The 19,034-nt window shown below is 48.4% G+C and overlaps 1 protein-coding gene across 1 annotated transcript in view; it reads right to left on the bottom strand.

Moving 5' to 3' along the window:
* Window positions 1-5,398: 5,398 nt before the first annotated feature.
* PEDS1 (plasmanylethanolamine desaturase 1) overlaps window positions 5,399-19,034 on the bottom strand; it is a 29,504-nt gene continuing 15,868 nt past the window's right edge. The window contains exons 3-6 of the mRNA XM_004370249.2: window positions 11,111-11,202; window positions 9,508-9,652; window positions 8,096-8,308; window positions 5,399-5,736 (exon numbers count right to left, since the gene is read on the bottom strand). Coding sequence (XP_004370306.1) covers window positions 5,615-5,736; window positions 8,096-8,308; window positions 9,508-9,652; window positions 11,111-11,202 — 572 coding nt within the window. The 3' untranslated portion in view covers window positions 5,399-5,614. The remainder of the gene's footprint in view (window positions 5,737-8,095; window positions 8,309-9,507; window positions 9,653-11,110; window positions 11,203-19,034) is intronic.

The raw sequence follows: 19,034 nt of genomic DNA, 5'->3' as shown, positions 1-19,034 counted from the left end.
TTGATTTCTTGACTGCTGCATCCATAGGTGTTGATTGTGGATCCAAGAAAAATTAAATCCTTAGAGTAAAATGACATCTTAGATTCAATGAAATATGGTAAGAGAAATGCAAATTAAAGCCACCTATCAGATTGTCAAAGAACAAAACATTTGATAACACACAGCGTTGGCAAGGGTGTGGGAAAACAGGCACTCTCAGAAGTTGTTGAGAGAGTACAAGTTCTTACAGCTTCTGTGGAAGACAATCTGGCACGAGCTATCAAAATTTAAAACCCAGCAATTCCATCCCTAGGAACTGACCCTTTAGAATCTACTGGCCCTTATAAGAAAAGACTTAAGTTCTCGGGTACACATAACAGCAATTTATAATACCCAAGACTAAAAAGAACAATATTCAACAAGGGACAGGTTAAAAAATGATATTCCATCCTGAGGTGGTTATGCAGCTGTCAAAAAGAATAAGGAAGCCTTCTGAGCATTGATAAAAAGCTATCTCCAAAATATAAGTGAGAAAAGGCAAGATGCATGTCTTAGTTCTCTAATGCTGCTGTAACAGAAATACCACAAGTAGATGGCTTTAACAAACAGAAATTTATTTTCTCACAGTTTAGGAGGCTAGAAGTCCAAATTCAGGGCTCTGGCTCTAGGGGAAGGTGTTCTCACTCTGTCAGCTCTGGAGGAAGGTCCTTGTCTCTTTTCAGCATCTTCAGGTCCTGCGTTCCTTGGCTCCTTGGTGATCTACATGTGGCATGGCCTATGTCAAAAGAGATTGACTCAAGACACACCCTACACTAATACTGTCTCATTAACATAACAAAGAAAACCCATTCCCGAATGGGATTATAACCACAGGTATGTTGTTGTTGTTGTTGGATGCTGTCCAGTTGATTCCAACTCATAGTGACCCTACGTACAACAGAAGGAAACACTGCCTGGTCCCGCGCCATCCTCACAATTGTTGCTATGTTTGAGCCCATTGTTGCAACCACTGTGTCAATCCATCCCGTTGAGGGTCTTCCTCTTTTTTGATGACCCTCTCCTTTACCAAGCACGATGTCCTTCTCCAGGGATTGGTCCCTCTTGATAGCAAAAAACCAAACCTATTGCTGTTGAGTCAGTTCCAACTCATAGTGACCCTACAGGAGAGTAGAACTACCCCACGGGGTTTCCAAGGAACAGCTAGTAGATTTGAACTGCTGACCTTTTGCTTAGCAGCCAAGCTCTTAACCACTGCGCCACCAGAGCTGCAGGTCCCTCTTGATAACATGTCCAAATATGTGAGATGAAGTCTAGCCATCCTTGCTTCTAAGGAGGATTCTGGCTGTACTTCTTCCAAGACAGATTTTTTTCATTCTTTTGGCATGCATATGAGGTGACTGAAAATACCATGGCTTGGGTCAGGCACACCTTAGCCCTCAAAGTGACATCCTTGCTTTTTAACACTTTAAAGAAGTGTTTTGCAGCAGATTGGCCCAGTGCAATACCTCATTTGATCTGACTACTGCTTCCCTGGGCATTGACTGTGGATCCAAGTAAAATGAAATCTTTGACAACTTCAATATTTTCTCCATTTATCATGATCTTGCTTTTTAGTTCAGTTGTGAGGATTTTTGTTTTATGTTGAGGTGTAATCCATACTGAAGGCTGTGGTCTTTGATCTTCATCAGTAAGTGCTTCAAGTTCTCTTCACTTTCAACAAGCAAGGCTGTGTCATCTGCATATTGCAGGTTGTTAATGAGTCTTCCTCCAATCTTTTGCTGCATTCTTCTTCACATAGTCCAGCTTCTTGGATTATTTGCTCAGCATACAGTGTGAATAAGTACAGTGAAAGAATACAACCATGATGTACACCTTTCCTGATTTTAAACCACACAGTATCCTCTTGTTTTGTTCGAATGACTGCCTCCTGGTCTATGTACAGGTTCCTCATGAACACAATTAAATATTGTGGAATTCCTATCCTTCGCACTGTTATCCATAATTTGTTATGATCCACACAGTTGAATGCCTTTGCATAGCCAATAAAACACAGGTAAACATCTTTCTGGTATTCTCTGCTTTCAGCTAAGATCCACCTGACATCAGCAATGCTGTCTTTTGTTCCACATCCTTTTCTGAATCAGGCTTTGATTTCTGGCAGTGCCCTGCTGACGTACTGCTGCAACCGTTTTTGAATTATCTTTAGCAAAATTTTACTTGCGGCAATATTGATACTGTTCAATAATTTCTGCATTCTGTTGGATCACCTTTCCTTGGAATGGGCACAAATATGGATCTGTTCCAGTTGGTTGGCGAGGTAGCTGTCTTCCAAATTTCTTGGCAAAAGCAAATGAGCACCTCCAGTGCTGCATCCATTTGCTGCAACATCTCGGTTGGTATCCCATCAATTCTTGGAGCCTTGTTTTTCACCAGTGCCTTCAGTGCAGCTTGGACTTCTTCCTCCATCATTGATTCTTGATCACATGCTACCTCCTGAAACGGTTGAACTTTGACCTTAAGAGCAAAGTCTGAGGAGGGAGGGATGGCTCCCAAAAGAAAAACGAAGCTGTTATTACCCAAAGAAGTCCATGGCAATGGTCAGACTGACAGCCAAACTCTTCGGAGGGGCCAGATGGGTGGCCTTGAGGCTGCAGGGGTTGGTTTGTGAAGTAGTAATTCTGCCTCAAGACTCCTTATTTAGGATGCCATCACTTCCTGCGTTTCCAGCCTGCTGGCCTGCCCTACAGATTTCAGGCTTTCCAGTTCCTACAATCTTGTGAGTCGATTCCTTAAAATAAATTATATATATGTATGTGTGTGTGTGTCTGTGTGTATACATACACCCACACACACATACATCCTATTGGTTGTGTTTCTCTGGAGGACTCTGGCTGATACCCTGAGGAGAAGCCGGTCCAGTCCGGGACACGACATCCGGAAACCCATCTGTGCGCTCTGCGCTGCCACCTACCCCGCTCAGCCACCAGAGAGCAGCAGAGAGCAGCACAAACGCCCCTAAACCCAGGCCTGGACCAGCTGGAAGTGTAGGGCAGAAGTCCAGCCATAACAACTGTTTTATTCTGCCCATGATATGTTTAAAAAATAAGCCAGTATTTAAAAAATCTGGACTCCTGGCTCCTCTTTTAATTGCTGGATGCAAGTAGCAGCTGCCCTTTGGGGCCTGATGTCTCCAGGTCATTGTGGTCTGCTGCTCCCGCGTGTGGTATTTTCTGAGCAGACACACTTCTCACTTGCCACCTGCCTCACCTCCTTCCTCCATGGAGATGGGGACAGTGGGGCAGGTATGAAAGTGAAAGGGCTTCGCCACCTACCAACTGTGTGACCTTGGGTGTGTTATACGACCTCTCAGTGCTTCAGTTTCCTCCTGCAATGGGGCCTAACAGTACCCACCGGTCAGAGCTGCAGGGCCTGCTAGCTGATGCCCAGCACACAGAGCTCTTTGCACACGTAGTGTTCAGTAGATATTAGTATTAGTAGATATTAGTATTAGATATTAGTATTAGATATTAGTAGATATTTCCCCCTGCCTGGCCTCATAGCCTCGTGTTTGCAACCCCCCAAACCTACAAGTGACCCAATGCTCCCAGACCTGATGCAAAACATACCTCTTACCAGCTTTGGAAAGTATTTTCCAGCCCATGGGACTCGGAGCAGCGACAGTCTGGGTCTGAGGCCTGGTTCTGCCATTACTATCTGTAGAACGTTGGGCAAATTACTAAACTCTCCGGATTTGGTCTGGGGGGTCTTTGCCAGCTCCATGGGAACTGACGTGAGACTCCCCCAGGGTCTGGGAGCAGGAATCCAACCCCTGCAGCCCCAAAGCTGCCCATCCTGTGCCTCCCAAGTTTGGCAGCCTATCCTGCCACTGACTTCTTTTGGTAAAAACACCTTAATTTTTCTTTTGGGAATCATCCCTCTCTCCTCTTAGCCCTGTGGCTTAGGAAGGCCTGATCCTACCCCTCCAACTGCCACACCCCCAGCAAGGTGACTGGCTCACAGGTAGGCACATGACCCAATCCAGGCCCTATTTTTCCAACCTCATCTCCTCACACTTTCCCCTCACTCATTCTACTCCAGTCACAATGGCCGCCTTGCAGTCAAAAACTCCAGGCTTCCTGCCTCAGGGCCTTTCAGCAAGTGAAAGGCTGTTCGTCAGGACTCTCCCCTCAGTTCTTCCCCCATCTCACTCCACCTCCTCTTCTGGACCTCAGCTCCAGGGTCCCCTCCTCAGAGACCCTCCCTCCCTGACCACCCTGCTAAGGCAGCCCCTCCCTGCTTTTCTGATGGATCCCATCATGCTTGATTCTCCTTACAAATCAGCATCTGAATTTCCAGGCGCACTTATTTATGTTTATTGTTTCTCTCTCCCCAGGTCAACTCCACCAGAGCAGGTCCTTGTCAGTTTGTACACAGATGCACCCCAGTGGCCAGGCCAGGACCTGGCACACACCAGGTCCCAATAAACATCAGCTGAAGGAATTCCCCAATATAGGGACCAGCCTTCATTCTCCTCCTCCTCATGCTCTCCTGCTGAAGACCATTCCTCTCCAAACTGGGGAGCCTTCCAGAGTGTTGGGAGCAGATAACATTAATCCAGTCTCTGGTGGCCAAAGCTCCATTCCGAGCCCGGGGTAGACGGGTCCCGGGGTAGGGTGGTGCCTCACCACTGGGCCCCTTTACTGCTCACCTCCCCCAGAGCCAACCAGGAAACACCACAAGGCAGCCAAGGGTAAGTAGACTCTTGCTGCTTTGTTATAAATATATTATGTACATCCAAAACATGACAATAAAATATTACTCCGTGTTACAGAAAAGATATTAAGGCTTTCTATTATTTACATTAAACAAGCAAGCACCTTTAAAAAAAAAAAATAAAAAAAAAAAATAAACCAAAACAAAAAAGCCCCACTCTTCCTTCTCTGACATACCCCTGACCAGAGGGGACACTGTGTCCCGTTCCAAATGACCAAGACCCTTGGCAGGGGCTGTGCCCTGTGAAGACATCCTCAGATTGGAAATATCAGCTCTGGCTGGAACCATGTGGGCAGGTGGGGTGGGGTTGTGGAGGGGTCTATACTTGGTCAGGGGACTCTGGCCTCTCTTGGCCACCTGACCTCAGAGACCCTTGATGAGCTTCGCTGCCCACCCCCGGGCTCCAGGGTCAGTTTGCAGGGCCAGCTCTGTGGACACTCAGGCATGCCGGTGGCTCCCTAGACCACTGGGATCAGAAAAAGATGACTTGATGGCCCCAACGCTAGCCACGTGGAAGGGCTGCCCAGCTGGTCGGGGGGCAGCTGGTGTGCAGGGGTGGGTGAGCATCCCCTCTACTCAGGGACGGGTGGCAGGGCAGGGCTCCTTTTTCTGCAGGTCAGAGGCTTGGCAGATAGAGCTTAGGTAGCTGGGGAAGGGCAAAGGAAAGAAAATGGAAAAAGGAAACGAATTGTCAGTGGCTCAAGTATTCTGTATCATGAGGGGTAGACTGGGGGGCCTGGGCCCAGCCCAAGAGGCATCCTCTCCATCAGAGGGGCCAGCAGCGAGGAGGCTGGAATTTGGCAGATGGCTTCGGTTTGGGGGCACTAGGGAAGGTTGGCAACCAGGTGGCAGGCTCGGAGAGTTATTTGATCTTCTGGGCCCATTTCATGTCGTCCGCCCGAGGCTTCTCGCCCGTCAGGCCTTGGATGATGTCCTCCAGGCGTCGCCAGAAGCCGATTTTCTCCAGGGGGTAGTTGAGCCAGCCTGCAGGGGAACAGCCACCTGGGGTTGAGTAGGGGAGCAATCAGGGGGATGTTAGGAGAGAACTGGCCCTGGCTGGGGTGAGGGGCACGAGCCAGCACAGGGCAGGGGATCAGGACCCACCAAACACATTCAGTTTCTTACTGGGCCCTTCCTATAGGCTAGGCATGCCAGGGGTGTTTCTTGTCACTTGGCTCAAATAGCACCCCTGCAGGGAATCCTTCCCTCACCACCTTGCTTAAGTAGCACCCCAAACCTGTCACGTTGCCCTCTCTTATTTCTTTATAGCCTGTATCAAAGCCTGTGATGATCTTCATTAATTCACTATTTCCCTATTTTGTGCTGGTCTCCGCTCCAACCGGTAACTAGAATACAAGTTCTGTAAGGCCGGAGCCCTGTTCTTTCACTGCCTTATCCCCAGTGCCTAGAACTGTGCCAGGCAATGCTGTTAGGTGCTCTCGAGTTGATTGGGACTCATAGCAACCCTATAGGATAGAGGAGAACTGCCCCATAGATCCTAGGCAGTAATCTTTACAGAAGCAGATTGCCACATCTCTCTCCCTCAGAGCGGCTAGTGGGTTCGAACTGCAGACCTACTGGTTAGCAGCCGAGTGAGTGCTTAACCAGTGTGCCACCAGGGCTCCTTTGCCTGGCAATAGTATGTGCTTAATAAATATTGCTAACAATCTTACTTATTTAATCCATATAACAGCCCCCCTACTCCCACCATGACATTGATACAATTATTAGTCTCATTTTCCACACGAGAAAATGGAGACTCCGAGAGGGGTTTCTTGTATTAGTAGGTGGTCAACCCGGATCTGAACCCAGGCCTGCCTGAGTAGCCAGCCCATCTTCCTAAATTTTAACTCCTCCAACTTCCCTCCAAGAAGCATCACTTTAGGATGTGCAAGATATTGTTTGTGCCTCTCAGCTCTGCCTTTAAAATATAATAGCAGCAACTGTAGCTTGCTGAGTACCTACTATGTGCCAAGTGCTTTGCATCTGCCATCTTGCTGTCCCCATTGTAGTCCAGCAAAGGTGGCATGTGGAGGAGGTGGCTGCAGCCCCATTTTGTGAATGAGAAAAGTGACACCCAAAGAGGTTTGTGAGGCACCCATGGAGGAGTGGTATTTGAACCTAAGTCGACCTGACTTCACAGCACCTCTAATATACTGGCCCCAGGATACCTGCTCGCCTCACGTCATGTCTTTGGTGCCCCAAGACACCTGCTCGCCTCACCTCACTTCATGTCTTTGGTGCCCCAGGACACCTGCTCGCCTCACTTCATGTCCTTGGTGCCCCAGGACACCTGCTTGCCTCTTCACGTCTTTGGTGCCCCAGGACACCTGCTCGCCTCACCTCATGTCTTTGGTGCCCCGGGACATCTGCTTGCCTCACTTCATGTCCTTGGTGTCCCAGGATACCTGCTTGCCTCTTCGTGTCTTTGGTGCCCCGGGACACCTGCTTACCTCACCCCATGTCTTTGGCATTAGCTCATTAACTGCCAACGGCATGTGACCTTTATTGTTGCTGGATCACAGCAGGCATGTCCCTGCCAAGGGGCCTTTGGACTTGGACTGATCTGTCTCATTGTCTGTAGGGCCTCTCCTACACTTCTTTCAAATTTCTGATCTCAGATGCCACCTTGGAGAGAACTTCCCTGACCTCCTCCTACAAACAGCTGCTCCCCACTGCCCTCTGCCTCCCCCCTGCTTTGTTACCTCCACAGCATTTACCACACCTGGACTTTGTCATCTCTCTGGTTACTCTGCCCCTCACTCCTTCCACTCCAGCTACACTGGCCTCCTTGCTGCTCCCAAATGAGACACACATGTTCCAGCCTCAGGGTCTTTGCACCTACTGTTCCACTGTCTGGAATGCTCTTCCTCCAGAGATCTGCACACCCCCTTCCTTACCTCCTTCAGGTCTCAGTGAGGCCTTCTCTGACCAACCTATTAAGAAGGGTGAACCCTCCCCCTCTGTTTTATTTCCCTCCATAACAGCATGTCAGATGGACTATGCATTCTATTTATTGTCCATCTCTCCCACCAGAATGCAAACTGCCGGGGGCCAGGGATTTTGCCTATTTTGTTCACTGCTGTATCCTAAGCCTAGGGCAGTGCCTAGCACATAGTAGGTGCTAAGTGAAGATGTGCTGGGTAGATGGGTGGTTGGAAGCACAACTCCGGGAGGAGGCAGGCTGGGGGAGGGGGCTGTCTTACGTACTGCTATGCCCTTAGCACCTAGAATAGTGCCCAGCACATAGTAGGTGCTCAGTAAGTGCTGTTCTGAGATGGCCTTCCAGGGGGGTGAGGGATGGCCCCGAGGATGGAGCTGAGACAGGCGGGGGCGGCCGCACCTGTGGTGATGCAGAAGTAGGTCTCATGGGGCGAGATGTGGTGGATGCGGTGGTGTTTCCGTGGCAGGATGACATGCCAGTCCTGTAGGAGGGTGACCCAAGGTGGCAGCCCAAAGTATGTGTGTGACCACTTGTGGATCTGGTTGGTGAAGGTGCCAAAGATCATCACGCAGAAGACGAAGCTCTCCCAGGGGTACAGCTGCTCCAGGGCTTCTGTAGGGTGAGGAGAAAGCACTTGCAGGGCTTGTCACATGGGGTAGGGGCCTGCCCTCAGCCTGGCCCTTGACATACCACCGCAGGCAGCTCCTGTCCCAGGACAGTAGCCAGCAGCCTCCTAACCTCCCACATGGCTGCAGGCAAGCTCAGTCCCCACCCCCTGCTGGGCTTCCGTCTCCCCTTCCCCTCAGTGGGCAGACAGTGGACTTAGCACAAGTAACGGTTATGAACGTGGGTTCTGGACTCAGCTGGAGCTGGGTTCAGACCCTGCTCTGACTGTGCGTGGCTGTGTGAGCTTGGGTCAGTGGCTTTTCCTGAGTCTCAATTTAGTCATCAGGAAAACGGGGATATGCCAGAGATCCCTGGAAGCAGAGTTTGAGACAGGGATTCTCTTCAGGAACATCAAAGGGAGCGAAGGAAGGAGGATGAGGCAGGGAGAAGCCTGCTCCATGGGGAGCTCTGGAGCGGGAATGGCCCCACAGAGCCAGCCCACCAGATGCAAGGGGGCTGGCCTTCTGTCCGGCTTTTCCGGTCCCCGGAACTCTCTGCTCGAGCCCAGGCCCACTCTCTAGAGAAGGGAATCTGGGCCACAGAATTTCACGCATCTACCCACAAGGAGGGTGTTCTAAGACCAGTGAGGTGTCAAGTTGTTAGAACAGTATCTGGCACATGGCAAAGACTCATCCTCACCACCTTACAGATGACATAACTGAGGCTGAGATGTGAGGCGACTTGCTTTGAGGACATTCCCCACAGAATGGGGAGGCCAAGGTTCGAACTCAGGACTATCTGAGCCCACAGGCTCTACTCTTTCCACTAAGTCAGGGCAACAAAACCAAAAGCCCTCAGGGCCAGGCAGGTAATGTAAACGAGCAAGGTGGGCTGGGTGTAGGACAGCAGGGAGCAGTGGGGACTGCAGTAAATTGGAGAGCATGCATCCTATTTAAAGGGGGCAGCCAGAGCGCAGCTTCAGCCCCGTGAAGCCAGATGGGAACAGCGGCCCAGGGTGACTAGATCAGATTGTTCGAGAAAAGCTAGAGACCCAGATTTTTATGTCCAATGTCCCAATCTTATATGAAGACAACTAAGAATTTTTTAAACCCTGTGAAGGGGTAAACGCACATGAGCCCCAAGAGTAGGGGCACTCTCTGTCCCTGACAGTCCCCTCCCAGTCCCCACCAGCTGGCGCGCCTCACCAGGGCTCTGGGTGCAGAACTTGTAGGCCATGTTTAGCAGCGGCAGCAGTGTCACCAGGCAGTTATCCCCGTTGGTCTCGACGAAGTCGTGCCTCGTAATGGCCGTCGGGTCGATGTGGTGCTCCCGGAATGGGCGAATGAAAGCCTGGGGTGGGGGTGCGGTGGGAGTCGGGATATGGCCGAAGCAGTCACCCCATGGTGGTCAGCCGCGCTCCATGACATCCTGAACACACTTGACTTGGGCTCACCTCCCTGCCCCCGGGATGCCCCAACATTCTCAGCACCCTGAGGCCGATCCAGATCCCACCCAGCCTTCAGGGGCTAGGTCCAGCAGCTAGAGCCAAAAATGGGTTGAAATGACCCTGGCAGAGACCTTGGGCTGGTTAATGCCCTTCTCTGGGCCTCATTCCCCTCATTTGTGCTATTGGCGGTGGGGGCGGGGGGCTTGGAGACAATCTCCATGCTTCTTCCCTGCCCTAGGATAGTCAGGCACCTCATGGTAACAGGCTGGGCCGTCTTTGCCTCACCAGCACCCAAGCCCCTCCTTCTGGTAACAGCCCTCCCCCTTCTCTTAGTTCAAGTGGTTCTGATAGGGTTGACGTCACCACCTAGCTAGGAGGTGAACATGTGACCCAGACCTGGCCAATCAGAATATTCCATTCCCCTGGCCCCAGCAACTGCTTGAGGGATGGGCATGTGATCCAAGCTGGGCCAATGGGAATAAGCCCTGAGACTTTGGCTATAACTATGGGAAAGGAGGAGTCCCTGGGTGGCGCAAACTGTTAAGCACTCGACTACTAGCCAAAAGGTTGGCAGTTCAAACCCATCCAGAGGTGCTTTGGAAGACAGGCCTGGTGATCTGCTTCTGAAAGGTCACAGCCTTGATAACCCTATGGAGCAGTTCTACTCCGCACACATGGGGTCACCATGAGTTGGAACTGACTCGATAGCAACTAACAACAACCCTGGGAAGGAGAAGCTCTTTCCACTGGGGTGACTGAGCTGGGAAGATGGAAGTCTAGGGCAGCTGGGGGCCATCTTGGCCACCTCATGAGGGGAAAGCCCGCCTGAGAGTGAAGCCAACAGAAAGGAGAGCAGAGACAGAGATAGACAAAGACTGAGTCTAAAGAACAGCATGTCTGTCTTACTAGATCCAGTCATGCATGAATATGGCTCTACCCCTGAAATTTTAGTTATATGAACCAATACCCTTGTTTGATTAAGCTAGTCTGGACTGAATTTTCTGTCACCCAAAAAAAAAAAAAAAAAAAAACAAAACACACACACAAAAACCTGACTGATATAAAATTCGACTAAACCAAACAACGGAGCACTGGAGAACATAGCTTCCAAACTCAAGGTGTTCTGGTGAGACAGGCACCTATCAAATCTCTCTGACCTTCCAGTGCCTGATGCTTTTCCTTCCGGAGGATTCCAGGTCCACTCTCAAGAATGGGGGTGGGAGCAGGCTGGAATGACAGTACCCATCTTCCAGACAGGAAATCAGAGGCTCAGAGCGAAAAGGGACTCATCCAAGGTCATGCAGCACAACCTCCTTCTGGAGAAGGCGGGCTGGGCTGTAGGACAGGGTTGACATACGTACCTTCCCCACAATGGGCAGCTCCACGGAGCCCCATGTGTCAGCACCCCAGTGCACCACGCCAGACAGGAAGTCAGCGACGAGAGCCCCTGCAACTGTGGATGAGAAGAAGATGGGCTGGGGGTGGGGGGATGGGCATAGGACACCCTGCCCACCCATAACACTTCTGGCCTTGATCACCCCTTTACTTGGTCTGCCCCAGGAGATGCAGGGACCCATCTGCTTAGTGAGTCTGGAGGGAATAAACTGGGCATGCTCAGGTCAACCTTTCTCCACCAGGAGGTGGCCCCTTCTCTCTGCCGGCCCCCACCATAGCTCCACGTGTGGAAGTCTGTTCTGCTCCAGTGTTGCCCGTGCTAGGATGGAGATCTCTGATTCTTTCTGGGGTTTGGTGCCAGGAAGTACCTTGCCTCCAGATAGAAGCCACACACCCCAGCCTAGCTTTTCTCAGCAATCAACACAATAATTTAGCCTTCAGCAGCCTTCTCTTCGTCTTCGTTCTCAAATTGTTCAGAACTGAGGTGGGGAAGCAGGGTGCTGGTTATTGGGTCCCCTCAGAGACCCCCACCACCACTCACTCACTTGTGGGTTCAGTATAACAGAGGTTTAGAGTTGTTAGATCTGGGCTCAAATTCCAGCTCTGTCACTCACTAGCTGTGTGACACTGGACATGTTACTTAACCTCTCTGTGCCCCAGTTTCCTCGTATAAAATGGGAATGATGACCAAAAAAAAAAAAAAGCAGCTACCATTTATTGAGCACTTTCTCAGCGCCAGGCACAAGTGCATTACATGCTTGACCCCACTGAATTCTCACCATCTGCTGGGAAGCTAGTATCACTTCTATTTCCATTTTACAAAGGTAGAAACTGAGGCTTAGAGAGCAGAAATAACTGGGCCGAGGTCACATAGCTGGCAAGTGGCAGAGCTGGGCTCTTCACCTGCTTGACCAAATCGAACCCAGTAGGATACACCAACACTATTGTACACATGGGGAAACTGAGACTGAGCGGGCAGTGACCTGGAGCCCCCTCCCACCGCCCTCCCCCTACTCACTGCATCCCATCCGTATCGGTTTACTACCTTCCCTGCTGCCTCTGAGACTTTGCATCTGCTGTTCCCTCTGCCTGGAACACTCTTTCCCCAGATGTATACGTAAGCTCACTCCTCACTTCCTTCATTGCTCAAATGCCCTCCCTGGATAGACACCTGATCTAAAATGGCACCTTCCCCTTCATCTTCCAGCACTTTTGATCTCCTGTCCTGCTCCATTTTTCTCCAAGCACTTATCACCTTTAACTTCTCTGTTTGATTTATTATCTCCCCTGACAAGAATATCAGCTCCACAAGGCCAGGGAGTTTAGTCCGCTTTGCTTATGGCTGTATTCCCGGCGCGGTGGTTAAAAGCTCAGCTGCTAATCAAAAGGTCGGCAGTTCAAATCCACCAGCCGCTCCTTGGAAACCCTATGGGGCAGTTCTACTCTGTCCTTAGGGTCACTATGAGTCGGAATCCACTTGACAGCAACAGGCCTGGCACATAGTAGGGACTCAGGAAATGTCTGTTGAATTAATCAAATTAGAACCCTAAGTAAAATGCTTGGCACTTACTAAGCTCTCAATACATATTTTTGTTGCTGCTGCTGCTGTTATTATTCATTCATGTAATCAATCAGTCAACATTCCATGAGGACCTACTTTGTGCCAAACTCTAGAGATAAAGACACATCAGACACTGCGCTCGCTGTCCATGAGCCTTTGCGCTTGCTGTTCCCTCTGCCCATACCCCCTCCCTGAAGCGCCTCTGCGGCTGCTCCTCCTCAGCCTTTGAGCTCAGGGCAAAAAGTCACCCGGCTCTCCAGGTCTCTGTCACCTCCTCCTGCTTTATTTCCTTCACGGCACCTGCCACTCCCTGAAATGGTCTCATTTACAATCCTCACTTCTTGGAAAAAGAAAGAGGCTCAGAGAAGTCAAACAACTGTTCCCCTGTCACACAGCCTGGAAGTGGCAATGCTGGGATGGGAAGAGACAGATGTGTATAAACCAAACCAAACATCCATTGTTGAGTCGATTCCGACTCATAGCCACCCTACAGAACAGAGTAGAACTGCCCTATAGGGTTTCCAAGGATGTAATATTTACGGAAACAGACTGCCACATCTTTATCCCAAGGAGCGGCTGATGGGTTCGAACCACCGACCTCTTAGTTAGCAGCAGAATGCTTAACCACTGCACCACCAGAGACGTGTTTACCTGCCTCCAAAACCAGCACTCTTTTATGCCCCTAAGCTGTACCTCGGTAGGTCCAAGTGAGCATTAGCAGTGCTCCTACTGCATATTACAAGTGTCCCTGGGTGGCACAAACAGTTAAGCACTTGACCACTAACCAAAAGGTTGGTGGTTTGAGTCCACCCACAGGTGCCCTGGAAGAAAGGCCTGGTGATCTGCTTCCGAAAGGTGACAACCTTGAAAATCCCACGGAGCAGTTCTAGTCTGCCCACTTAGGGTAGCCGTGAGTTTTTTTTAACTGCATACTCTGTGATGCTGTACACACACTGCCACTGTCCACCAAGAGGAACGAGAGACCTTCGTGTGGCAGGAGCTAAGGCGGAGCCAGGTCAAGAGTCAGGGGGCCTCATCTCTCACCACTGTCTTACTGGGTGACCCTGGGCCTCAGCATCTTCACTTGCGTGGTGAGGGGTCAGTTGCAGTGTCTCCCAAGGCCCAGTCCTGACGCCTCTACATGCTGCCTTTATAAGAGATGAGAAGTGACTGGACCCCCAAGGGGTGTGACCTCTTGGGGACAAGAGTCCAGGATCCTTCTTCCCAGAGTGCTGGGTTCCCTGTGAGGCTTGGACAAGCCCCTTCACCTCTCCTACCCTCAAATCACTTTATATTGTGACTAAGCATAACTTTTGTACTGTCGAGGGCTCAGGTCTAAATGTGCAGCTCCATCCCTTTTCATAGATGGACACACTTGTCTGACCACTCCTAAAGTCAAGATACAGATTCTATATGTATACAGAACAGAGGGGACAGCAAACTTTTTCTTTAAAAGGCCAGATGATCGCATTTTTGGTCCTAATGACCTAATGGCTCCCTAGTTTGCCAACTTCTGATATAGAACATTTCCAGCCCCCAGCAAGCTCCCTCGTGCCTCCCAATCTTCGTCCCTACCCTGCTCCAGGCAACCACTGATCCTCTTTCTGTCATTGTAGACCGGTTCTGCCTGTTCTAGAACTTCATACAGTCTGTGCTCCCCTGGGTCTGGCTTCTTTCTCTCAGCATGCTTCTGGAGTCATCCACGCAGCTGTGTGGATCAATAGTTCACTCCTTTTTACTGCCCAGTAGTATTCCACTGCCCGAATATACCACTCAGTGTGTTCATCCATTTGGCTGTTGTTGGATGTTCGGTTGTTCTCAGTTGGGGTTTCTAGGAATCAAACTGCTGTGAACATTTGTGTAACAAGCCTGTGTGTTCATCTATACAGCTGTTGTGACATTGGGTTGTTTCCAGTTGGAGCTTCGAGGAATCAGACTGCTGTGAACATTTCCACAACAAGCCTGTGTGTGGACATATGACCTCATTTCCTCCGGATAAAGAGGTCAGGTTTTTTTTTCTCTGATATTTATTGAGCACTTATAAGGTGCCAGGCCCTGTGCCAGCAACTTATTTTATCTCTGTCAATCCCTGAGATGGTAAATGTTATGGGTCAACTTGGCTAGGCTTTGATTCTCAGTGATTTGGCAGACACTGGACTGATTGTTCTTCCATGATGTAAAATAATGTAATCACCTTCATGATGAGACTTGCTATAATGTGATCACCTCCATGATGAGATCTGATATAACGTGATCACTTTCATGATGAGATCTGCTATGAGCAGCCGATCAGTTGCAAGGGGAGTTTCCTTGGGGGTGTGGCCTGCCTCCAGTATATAAATGGATGCTCCAGCAAGGCTCACTCTCACTCTGGATTCTGCATCCGACTCATAATCATCTGACCTCCAGTTCCTGGGAAGTCAGCCAGCAGCAATCTCACTGGTTTTGCTCCTCTAGAGAACCTAGCCTAAAATAATTTCTCAACAGCCCTAAACCAGTTATACATCTTATCTCCTTAATCCGCCTTTATTGGTGTCAAACACTTAATCCTCACCAATGATAAAAACAATGATAATAAAAACTATCAGAAAACCCACACTTGTAATAGCCATTGTTATGGATTGAGTTGTGTCCCCCGAAAATGTGTGTCAACTTGGTTAAGCCATGATTCCCAGCATTATGTGATTGTACACCATTTTGTCATCTGATATGATTTTCCTATGCATTGTAAACCTACCTCTATGATGTTAATGAGGCAGTATTAGAGGCAGTTATGTTAATGAGGCAGGACTCAATCTACAAGATTAGGTTTTCTCTTAAGTCAATCTTTTTTGAGATATAAAAGAGGGAAGCAAGCAGAGAGATGGGGGAACCTCATATCACCAAGAAAGGAGCACTGGGAGCATAGCGTGTCCTTTGGACCTGGGGTCCCTGTGCTGAGAAGCTCCTTGACTGGGGAAGATTGATGACAAGGATCTTCCTCCACAGCCAACAGAGAAAAGAAACCTTCCCCTGGAGCTGATGCCCTGAGTTTGGACTTCTAGCCTACTAGACCATGAGAGAATAAACTTTTCTTTGTTCAAGCCATTTGCTTATGGTATTTATATTATAGCAGCACTAGATGACTAAGACAGAGGTTGACATTTATGGAGCCCTTCCTGTGTCAAAGGCATAACTCTCTACTCTGTAAGCGTGGGCTGTGCTTAGTAACTTTCTTCCAAGGAAGACAGATGGAAAGGGGAGGTAACTTTACAGCAGAGAAACTGACAAACACTACCTCCGCCAGCTGATGAAGGTCAATATCAACAGTCAAAAATGATGTTGATTTTTTATGATGTGATGAAAACGGCACTTTACCTCTGAGCTCTTCCTCCCCGAAACCCATAACCCCAGTCATGAGAAAAATCGCACACAAATTCCGACAGAGGGGCATCCTACAAAATATCTGACCAGTACTCCTCAAAACCACCAAGGTCATCAAAAACAAGGACAGTCTGAGAAACTGTCACAGCTAAAAGGAGCCTAAGGAGACATGACAGCTAAATGTACTATGGCATCCTGGATGGGATCTTGAGACAGAAAAAGGACATTAGGTAAAATGTAAGGAAATGTGAATAAAGTATGGACTTTAAGTGAGCAGCCATCTAAGATACTCCTCCACTGGTCTCACCCCATTGGAAGCAAGGGAGAATGAAGAAAACCAAAGACACAAGGGAAAAGATTAGTCCAAAGGACTAATGGACCATAACTACCACAGTCTCCACCAGACTGAGTCCAGTACAACTAGACGGTGCCTGGCTACCAACACTGACTGCTCTGACAGGGATCACAACAGAGGGTCCCAGACAGAGCTGGAGAAAAATGTAGAACAAAGCTGAACTCACAATAAAAAGACCAGACTTACTGGCTGGACGAAGGCTGAAGAAACTCTGAGAGTATGGCCCCCGGACACTCTTTTAGCTCAATAATGAAGTCACTCCTGAGGTTCCCCCTTCAGTCAGAGATTAGACAGACCCATAAAACAAAAGAAGACTAAAGGGGCACACCAGCCCAGGGGCAAGGACTAGAAGGCAGGAGGGGACAGGAGAGCTGGTAATGGGGAACCCAAGGTCAAGAAGGGAGGGTGTTGACATGTCAGGGGGTTGGTAACCAATGTCACAAAGCAATATGTGTACTAATCGTTTAATGAGAAGCTAGTCTGTTCTGTAAACCTTCATCTACAGTACAATAAAAAGAAAAAAAAGGATAGACTTTAAAATTTGTTGCTGTAGAGTCGATTCCGACTCATAGTGACTCTATAGGACAGAGTAGAACTGCCCCATAGTGTTTCCAAAGCTGTAAATCTTTATGGAAGCAGATAGCCACATCTTTCTCCGTGGTAGCGGCTGGTGGGTTCCAAATGCCTACCTTTTGGTTTTGCAGCCGAGTACTTAAGCAATTGCACAACTAGGTCTTCTTAAAGTATGGACTTCAGGTAGTAATAATGCATTAGTGACCATTAATAAAGTACGGACTGTTGCTGTTAAGTGCCACCGAGTCGGTTCTGACTCACAGCGACCCTATGTACAACAGAACAAAACCCTGCCCGATCCTGTGCCTTCTTCACAATCCTTACTATGTATGAGCCCATTGTTGCAGCCACTGTGTCAATCCATCTTATTGAGGGTCATCTTCTTTTTTGCTGACCCTCTACTTTACCAAGCATGATGTCCTTCCCCAGGGACTGGTGCCTCCTGATAACACGTCCAAAGTACGTGAGACAAAGTCTCACCATCCTCACTTCTGAGGAGCATTCTGGCTGTACTTCGTCCAAGACAGATTTGTTTGCTCTTCTGGCAGTCCCTGGTATATTCAATATTCTTCGCCAACACCTTTATTCAAAGGCATCAATTCTTCTTCAGTCTTCCTTATTTATTGTCTAGTTTTCACACGCATGTGAGGCATTAAAAATACCATGCTTGGGTCAGGCGTACCTTAGTCCTCAAAGTGACATCTTTGCTTCTGAACACTTTAAAGAGGTCATTTGCAGCAGATCTGCCCAATGCAGTATGTTGTTTGATTACTTGGCTGCTGCTTCCATGGGTGTTGATTGTGGATCTAGTAAAATGAAATCCTTGACAACTTCAATATTTTCTCCATTTATCATGATGTTGTTTATTGGTCCAGTAAGTAAATTTTTGTTTTCTTTATGTTGCAGTATAATCCATACTGAAGGCTGTAGTCTTTGATCTTCATCAATAAGCATTTCAAGTCCTCCTGCTTTCAGCAAGCAAGGTTGTGCGTTTGCATATTGCAAGCTGTTAACGAGTCTTCCTTCAATCCTGATGCAGCGTTCTTCTTCGTACAGTCCAGCTTCTGGGATTATTTGCTCAGCATACAGATTGAGTTAGTATGGTGAAAGGATACAATCCTGACACACACCTTTCCTGATTTTAAACCATGTTTAGATCATGTTTAAATCATCCTCTTGTTCTGTTCCAATGACTGCCTCTTGGTCTATGTACAGGTTCCACATGAACACAATTAAGTGTTCTGGAATTCCCATTCTTCGTGATGTTACCCATAACTTGTTATGATCCACACAGCTGAATGCCTCTGCATAGTCAATTAAACACAGGTAAACCTCTTTCTGGTATTCTCTGCTTTCAGACAAGATCCATCTGACATCAGTAATGATAGCCCTCATTCCACGTCCTCTTCTGAACCCAGCCTGAATTTCTGGCAGTTCCCTGTTGATGTGCTGCTGCAACCGTTTTTGTATTATCTTCAGCAAAATTTTACTTGTGTGTAATATTAATGATATTGTTCAATAATTTCTGCATTCTGTTGTATCACCTTTCTTTGGAATGGGCACAAATATGAATCTCTTCCAGTCCACTGGCCAGGTAGCTGTCTTCCAAATTTCTTGGCATAGACAAGTGAGCACTTCCAGTGTTGCATCCATTTGTTGAAACATCTTAACATCTAAAGTATGCAGTGTAGTTAGTAATACTGTATCAGTAACCATAATGTAATTTGTTACATTAACTGTAACAAATGTACCACACAAATAAGATGTTAATAACAGAAAAAATTGGAAGGGTGGGAGATATGTGGAAGTTCTCTGTACTATCTGCTCAATTTTTGTGTAAATCTAAAACTGCCCTAAAAAATAACCTCTATTTTTCAAAAAAGTGAATTATCTCATTTCATCTCCACAGTTATAGGCTCCACCACATTCCGACTTTCCAGAGGAAAAAAACTGAGACTCCGAGGGTTAGGCCCACCCAAGGTCACACAGTGGGGCAAGGAGAAGTCAGGGCTGGTGGCAAGAGGCCAGGGACTACTGC

Source organism: Trichechus manatus, unplaced genomic scaffold, assembly GCF_000243295.1.
Source record: "Trichechus manatus latirostris isolate Lorelei unplaced genomic scaffold, TriManLat1.0 scaffold00008, whole genome shotgun sequence".
NCBI classification, from domain to species: domain Eukaryota; kingdom Metazoa; phylum Chordata; class Mammalia; order Sirenia; family Trichechidae; genus Trichechus; species Trichechus manatus.
Note: the sequence above shows the minus strand (reverse complement) of the source record. Positions and strands in the feature narration are given on the sequence as shown.